This window comes from Pteronotus mesoamericanus, unplaced genomic scaffold (genome assembly GCF_021234165.1).
Source record: "Pteronotus mesoamericanus isolate MK-2021 breed Mesoamerican mustached bat unplaced genomic scaffold, CSHL_Meso_final contig_82, whole genome shotgun sequence".
In the NCBI taxonomy this organism is placed as follows: Eukaryota; Metazoa; Chordata; class Mammalia; order Chiroptera; family Mormoopidae; genus Pteronotus; species Pteronotus mesoamericanus.
The window spans coordinates 5,054,235-5,062,793 of NW_026555265.1; the positions used below are offsets into that span (position 1 = coordinate 5,054,235).

At 36.4% G+C, this 8,559-nt stretch overlaps 1 protein-coding gene across 4 annotated transcripts in view; it reads left to right on the top strand.

The window, feature by feature from the left end:
* Positions 1-8,321, top strand: part of IL1RAP (interleukin 1 receptor accessory protein) — a 149,924-nt gene extending 141,603 nt beyond the window's left edge. For 3 of the 4 annotated variants that reach the window (XM_054585125.1, XM_054585126.1, XM_054585124.1), the window contains one exon: positions 7,603-8,321. In XM_054585125.1, the coding sequence (XP_054441100.1) occupies positions 7,603-8,321 (719 nt within the window). Of the gene's footprint in view, positions 1-800; positions 1,501-7,602 lie in introns of those variants that run through there. The other variant, XM_054585127.1, reaches the window with a different exon arrangement.
* The last annotated feature ends 238 nt before the right edge of the window (positions 8,322-8,559 follow it).

The window sequence follows — 8,559 nt, forward strand, 5'->3', positions numbered from 1 at the left end:
TTCCATTTCCCTTATTCTTTCTTCTTTTCTGACCTGAAGAAAGCATGGTGGTGAAGGCAGACAGATCATCCAGCAGCTGCTGAAACACATGGCTTCATCATAATGATCGGAGTTTAGGGAGAAAGATCCAGGGATTAATTTAGCTTTCTGAGTAGAGATCAGAATAGAAAGCTGAGCTGAGAATGTGATGCCAGCCAAAATGCCATTAAGTTAGCTAGATGGTTTTTAAGTTTCCATTTCAAATACATTCTAGTCAGAAAGTGCCTGGTAACAGAGAGGGACTTTCAAAAAAAATGAAGATTCTTGCTCTTGCTGTTCTGTGTTTGTGAAAAATATTTTTTCTATGATTTTGACATATATATAAAATGAATGCCCACTGGCCCTAGAGAGTTGATACATGGGCATCTTTGGGGAGAAACGGCTGAGGGTCTGCTTTAGATGGGACACAACATGCCACACAATTTGGAGAAATTTATCTCAATACAACCCTCTCATTCCTTAATATCCCAAATGATTCTTTTGAAGACCAATGTTATAGAAGCACATTTTGGCTTCAGTCCTGTGTGGCATTATTTTTTGGGTTAGAACATGTGCATGTAATTACTATCTTCCTGAGGAGAGTGGCATTTAGTGAACTGAGTGAAAGGATCTAATGATTAAGTTGTACAGAGTGTTTGTGGTCAAAAGTTTCACCTCAACTCTCAGGCTGATATCCTAAGTTCCCCACACTTGCTCCTCAAACCCCATGCTTCTGGGGAATTCTTGGCCAACACTAATCCCCCTGGTGTTTTCTTTCCCAGTTGTCACAGATGAGACCTTGAGCTTCATTCAGAAAAGCAGACGTCTCCTGGTTGTCCTAAGCCCCAACTACGTGCTCCAGGGAACCCAAGCCCTCCTGGAGCTCAAGGCTGGCCTAGAAAACATGGCCTCTCGGGGAAACATCAGCGTCATTTTAGTGCAGTACAAAGCTGTGAAGGAGATGAAGGTGAAAGAGCTGAAGAGGGCTAAGGCGGTGCTCACGGTCATTAAATGGAAAGGGGAGAAATCCAAGTATCCACATGGCAGGTTCTGGAAGCAGTTGCAGGTGGCCATGCCCGTGAAGAAAAGTTCCAGGTGGTCTAGAAGTGGCGAACAGGGTCTCTCCTATTCATCCTTGAAAAATGTATGAAAGGGACAATGAAAGGGGTAAACAGATACAAGGGTATTCGGGGAAGAAAGTCCCTCCTTCTTTGTACCCAATTTATTGTTTCATGGACAGAAAACCATTCTATGGAAGCCTTCCCATAGAGGTAAATTCAGGGTGATGGTGTGACTAGCTGTTCTGTTTCCTCAGGCAACACTAAGATTCAGAATGATTGGGCCACCAGTCTGTCACCAATCTCTGATGTCACTGTGTTCTTTGCAGGCAAAGACTTGGTTGACATAATTTTTTTCTTCTGCATCTTCTCTCCCTGTTATTACATTGTCTGTTATGTCTCTATTCTCTCTCTCTCTCTCTCTCTCTCTCTCTCTCTCTCTCTGTCATTTTAACATTATGGGGCAGCCTTTGGCACTGGACTGAAAGACCCCTTAAAGATAAGCCATCTGTAAACAGGGTCATGAGTTTCTAAGTATAGTTTTCTTTTTCTTTTATTGTTACTCATCCATTAAAAAGATAATCAGGGTCTAAATTTACTTTAGCTGAGGATAATGAGCTCTTTTGCTCATTCTGCTGTACCACACAACATCACACACAACAAGACTAACACCCACTTAGACTAATCCCCTGAGAATGTTCCGTATTACTGAAGTATTACGGAAAGTGTTCCTTATGATTGATTTAAAGGGCTTGCCTGCATTTTCTCCTATACCTCCTGTGCCTTCTATCTCAGGTAATTGGTGTTATATTTGTCAACTTGAAAATATAATGTTTTTTATTATAGTAAACTTCTGAGTATCTCTAGGTCAACCCATAATTATTATCCCATCTTCCCTCTCTACTGTAACTTGTTTGTGTCAGTCACTCAAGAGTTTACAGGTGGCTCTACACTTGCTTCAGTCTAGTAGGAAACTTCTCTAATGGTGTTAATAGAGTAAAATAATGCTTTTAGGGCATTTTCTGGCTTATGAGAAAATAGCAGAACTAGGTGTTTGGACATTTGCCTTTCAATCTCAGCCTTACTCATGTGAATATTAGGAAAGTGATTTCCCCTCATTTGTTTCTGTGTCCCCATTGTAAAGCATTGAAGTTAGAGTCAGTGACCTTAAGAGCTCCTTTTAGCATTAATCTAAGAGAATTAACTGGACCTATAGTATTTTTCCTATTTCATTCACTGCTACAGTTAAAACACTTACTCCAAACAGGTCAGCTGAAAAGTCATTGTCAATGTAACTTGTTTTAGTTTGTTTTTAGTAAAATGTCACTGTTTTTGAGAATTGGAAAAGTGAAAACTAAGCCCACAGTTTACAGAGTGATAATTATCTATCGCATATGTGTGTACAAATTACATGTATGTTTATGTATATTACATATAGACACACATGAATTATATATGTATATATACACACATATACATAATTGAATGATATTTGTGTGTGTGTATAGACACCCATATACACATGCACATGACTTTAACTAGTCACTAGCACAGCATTACAAACTCTTGTCCAGTCTTTGCATTATGTTTCTACTGAAATGCTTTTGGGTCAGTGTTTTCCATGCATTAATGTTATTTGTGAATTCACAGGTCACAGAGAGGTAGCTGTTGTTAGTCCATGCCTTCCGTAAATAAGTATAAATAACTTACTGCTGCTACAGTTGATCTGGGGTCTACTGTGCACGGAGTTTCCATGGTCACTGCTAAGCAGTAGCCAGTCCTCTGGCATTCGCTGATCATTTCCTATGTCCTGGACACACACGCTTAAAAACTAAGCTGTGTGACTCTCAATGTTCAACTACTGGAGAAATCTCTATTTGGACTGTAGAGTTATAAAGTGCCTATAAATGAGCCTGAGTATCCTATGAAACACCATAACCCATAACTGAAGGAAACCCTTATCCTGTAGTATGTTGTTAAGCAATTCTAAAACTCCCTCCTATATTTAAAAGTCCTTCAGCAGTAATAAAGTACATAATATATCATTTCTTTACAGAGGGTCATTGATCATTTTAAATTGAATATAAGCGTGCATTCTTGACTATAAAACTGTTCTAGACGTCATTCTTGGATCTAACATTTTTAGCTTCATCAATGCTTTTTCTTGTTACAAACCACAATTACTCCTCCTAACTGTCCTTCATTCACAAGACCAGAGGAAACCTGACTCCAGATAATGTCTGTATATCAAATTCTTGCATCAGCTTTAGGTAAATGGGGGCAGGCCCATCACCATGGGTCCATTCTTTTTGCACTTTTGGATCCATATTTATCCCAAATGCTGTCGAGTGTCCCTAGAAACTTCTAGACCTTTTTTTCCTATTTATATTCTTATCTTTGGTACTGAACTTTTCCAAATGCTAAAATCTAAAGCATCTCAAATTGACATAATATGTCTCATTTTAAGAGTAATTTTTTCAAGATACTTTGTTTATGTCCCAGAAGATGCCTAATATGGAATATTTGAGGGAGATGGAGAAACATAATTTAGAGAGCAGAAATAAGTTGTCTCTCATGTTAAAAAAGAAATCTCTAAAGTTAAAAAAAAAACCTAATGTTTGAGATATGTAATATAAAGACCTTCTACACCCAAGTTAACAAAGACCTATGACATATAGCGTGTTTAATTACACAATCATTGTGTACACAAAATTTATTTAATTTTCTTCTGTACTGTAACTTAGATGATTCCCTAGGATTCTAATAAAAAAATCATTCCTTTGTACTGGGGAACAAAAGCATCACTCCTCTGTTAATTATCCATTTTCTTTCCATAGGTTTTAATATTTTAAGGTTATCTTTTTTATTTTCTTCATAAACTTTTGTATTTTCCATTTTTCATTTGATTTGTAAATTTATTTTAAAAATAAACCATTTATTTTCAGCTTTGAATTTTATTTTGTGCATGTGTTTTATGTCTTTATTTTCATGTTTGGGCATAAGAAATACAAATAAAAAGGAAAATACATATAAAAATGTTATGTTACACCACTGGTTGTTTCTCTTTTTGAGAGAAATATGAAAGAAAATGGGAACTTCATCTCAAGAACATTTTCTTTACATTTGAGTAAAAGGTTTACTTAAGTAAAATGGATTGCTGTAGAATACCAGGGTGTGTGTGTGTGTGTGTGTGTGTGTGTGTGTATGTGTGTTTAGGTAGCCAGAAAGACAGACAGAGGTACAGAGCGGGAGGGAGGGACAAAAAGAGAGAAATCTTTTTAAACAAAGACACAGCCTGTTCCTTTTTGTTTAACCTGGAACTAAGACAGCTTACAGGAATCTCTTACCTTGTATAGGCTTTAATGCAACCCCAAGGCAGTCACATTGGAATGCAATCAATTAACTAATAACTTGAATTTAGTTAATAGAGGATAATTTGCGTACATTAATAAAAAATGCATTCCTATCACAAATTTAATATAAATCAGGCAGATATTTGGAAATGCATTTTCTTTTGTATATTAAATTTATAATGACAGGGAAGCCTTCTTGCTTAAGTTTTTTCTATTCACATATTTTAAGAATATTTATTGATTTTCTATAACTGAACTGGTTTGATTAGTAAAAATTTTCCTACTGCAATTTTTTTTTTTTTTTACTTTCGAGGCCATCTCCAAAGAGCAGATTTAGGATCAATGGATGAGGATTATATGGAAACAGATTTCTACTCAATTAGGAACTAATTAGATTAGTTAGATGACTCTTACTAAGATTTTGTATATGGGCTTTCCACATTGAACTTCAGAGTTTCTTCCAACTCTGGATGTATTAAATTACCTCCTAGAACATAGTGGTGACAATTTAGTTTTGATAACAACAGTTTCAGTATCAGTAGTTTGGTCATCGCAGTTACCTGTCTATTACTGACCTTGTTAAAATGCTCAATACTTTCTTTAGTCATTCACTGATGTCACTAGGCCTTTGATGCCAGTAAAGTCACAGTATGATAGAAGAGACATATTCAACAACTAGTCTGTCTTATTTCTCTGAAGTATTTTTAGTAATGGGCAAGAAGATTAAATGTTTCAGCGATATTTTTTATTTGCATGTATTTTAAACTGAAAAGACAGAATTTTTAAAACTTATGACACATAAATTCACATATTAAGATGATTCTCTAAAGTCGCAAAAAATGACTCAGTTTCAATCAACACGAGTCCATACTTTATTTTAATATTGTGTTTGGTATTCATTTATCCATTTAGGTATCTCTAATCTGTTTAACAACCTTCAAAATTTTCTCTCATATGTATTTGATAGATGGATAAATTTGGACTTAAATATATTAAGATTAAAAACAGAGACAAATGGAGAAACCAATATTTGAATTCAGGTCTATCTTCCAAATTAGGTGTCACACTTTATTTTTTTACTGCACTTCAAGTTTTGAGAAAGAGAGAGAGGCAGGCTTGCTGCTCTTTCATACACCAATAACCCAGCCAAAGAACAAAATTGCAGCCCTAGTTTAATTATAGGGGGATTTCAGAGAGGCCATGAATTTTATTTTTTTTCTTTTTTTTGTTTTTTTACTGTTGTTCAATTACAGTTCTCCTGAGGCTATGAATTTTAAAGGCAGGAGTATTCTTCCTTGAAGAGTTCTAAACCAGAAAGTGAGTTGAAAACCAATTTAGAATATATAACACAAGAAAATGGCCGCATCATTCTATGGCCACACATCTTTTTTTTTTTTTTTTTTTTTTTTGAGCCAAATAAGGAAGATCTAATTTACAACTACCTCTCCAAATAATCTTCAGTATTAAAATCATAATAAATTGCAACCTCAGATATAAAGTTTTGACAATATGTAAGACATTAAAACATTCCATAAAGGATATGGCTTCTTTCAAAGTACTTTTTGAAGGTCCCCGCCAGAGAAGCATCCCTACATTTATTCCTCAAAGTCTGGGATTTCACCATACATATCTGTTTATTTAGCATCGACCTCTCTCAAATACCAGTCCAGGTAAAATATTAATATTTTTTTAAAAGCCACAACCTCCTTTTTAGAGGATCTAGGATCCTGTTTTTTGGGCTGATTTTTCCCCCCAACAATGATATCCCCAGAGGCTATTTTAAAGAAAAACACACACAAACACAATTTGAGTGCACAATTTCCTTGTAATGAAAAACTAACCGTGTTGTTTTAAAGGTTTATTGTATCTATCATGAGACAGGGGAAGCAGTAGACTTCCTACTCTCACATTCTCAGGTTTATGAAAGACAGCTACATAAGATTCCAAGCAGGACTAGACAGAACAAAGGACTTTATAAAACATGTGCGAACACTCACACAGGCTTTGAAGATTAGTGAAAATTTAGATTTCTCTTTTAAAATTGAAATAAGAATTACCTAAAACACTCTGCTATCTTGATAAAACCAGTTAAAAGTGCTTAAAAATTATTCTTCCAATTTCCCTTCAAAATCATGTTAAATTCACTAATTGGAAAGAGCTAATCTGATAAGGAACATATCTCCTTCAGACTTGTCAAATTAATAATGATCAATTTCACTACAAACTTTCAGCTTGTCTTTACAGGACAAAAAGTCTCTAGGGCACTATCTCACCTCTAACCCCAAAAGCGTAGGTGCTCAACCTCATGGTGTGTCTGTAGCACCTGTATTCAGAGTTGTCAATGGCTGTCATTTATATATTTGGAATTCTTTTCCTTCAGAAAATAACATTGTTTAAGATCTTAAATCAAACAGAGAACTAAGCACTGCATTTACCTCAAGAACTTTCCCATTGGGATCTAATTTCACCTCAGTAACTATTAGAATTGAATGTTTTGCCAGAAGTCTTAGTTAATTGACTGATTCTTGTCAATGTTTTCATCCCTTTAATTATTGTTAAACCATATCTTGACACAGAGACACATACACATGAAAGAAAGGAATTTGGGTTGACAACAAGCTCAATAGTATAAACTGTCTGATGCTGTATCCAAAAATTTTAATTATCAAGAGATAACTGTGTAAATGTTAGAAGATGGTAATTCCCGATTGCTCTTTGCTGATCACTCTATGTCTAGAGCATTATGTTTAGTCTTGTTCAGGATACTACTCTTAAGAAACACATATATAAACTGAATATTATATACAGGAAAATAATAAAAGTAGGGAAGGGACTTGATACCATGTCATATAGGTAATAAAAATCTTGAATTTATTTAATCTAGAGATGAGAAGCAGAAGCAGTGAGATCAAAATAGTTACAAAATATTTCAAATATTTAAGGATGTAGATCTAGTACCATCATATAAAATGATAGGGAATAATAGGGAATAATATTTCAAACCAAGAAATAATTTACAAACAGAGCTGAAATTAGCTGCTAATTTCAGAGGTGGTTAATTTCTCCTCCTTGAAAGTTTATTCATTGCCTTCCCTTTGTATGAGAAACAATGATGAGCTGAAACTTACATAAGTTTCCACTAGGCATTATCCTATCTTTCCATTTTCCTGTAGATACAGTGGAAGCAGTTTTTGACTTCATTCAGAGGAGCCGAAGGATGATTGTTGTACTGAGCCCAGACTATGTGACAGAAAAGAGCATCAGCATGCTGGAATTTAAACTGGGTGTTATGTGCCAGAATTCCATTGCTACCAAGCTCATTGTGGTGGAGTATCGTCCCCTTGAGCATCCACACCCAGGCATCCTGCAGCTGAAGGAGTCTGTGTCTTTTGTGAGCTGGAAGGGAGAAAAATCCAAACATGCTGGCTCTAAATTCTGGAAGGCATTGCGGTTGGCTCTTCCCCTGAGAAGCCTGAGTGCTAGCTCTGGCTGGAATGAGAGCTGTTCTTCTCAGTCTGACATCAGTCTGGACCATGTTCAAAGGAGGAGAAGTCGTTTGAAAGAGCCTCCAGAACTCCAGAGCTCAGGGAGGGCTGCGGGTACCTCTCCAGCCTCAGGCACGATGTCTAAGCACAGAGGAAAGCCTTCTGCAGCCTGTCGCTGCTGTGTCACCTACTGTGGAGGAGAGAGTCACCTTAGGAGCAAGAGCCGGGCAGAGATCCATACCCAGCCCCAGTGGGAGACACACCTCTGTAAGCCTGTTCCCCAAGAATCAGAAACTCAATGGATACAAAATGGTGCCAGATTGGAAACCCCTGCTCCCCAGATCGCAGCCCTTACTCTTCACCATTTCACGGATTTATCTAATAACAATGACTTTTATATCCTATAATTATAATGTGGTGGGTGGTGGCTTCTGTCTCTACCAGCCCTCTTTCGACCATGAACCTATGGGAATAATTGACATTTTTATCATCTAGTGGACTAACAGATTGTGTCCCCTTTATTGATTTTAAAAACTATTTATTTCTAGGAGACAAAAGACCTGAAGGACCTGCATCCAGAATTATTGCCTCTAATGGCCTCAGAAGAGCACACTCTTCTTGGCCCCTAGAAGGTCAGTATGTGCA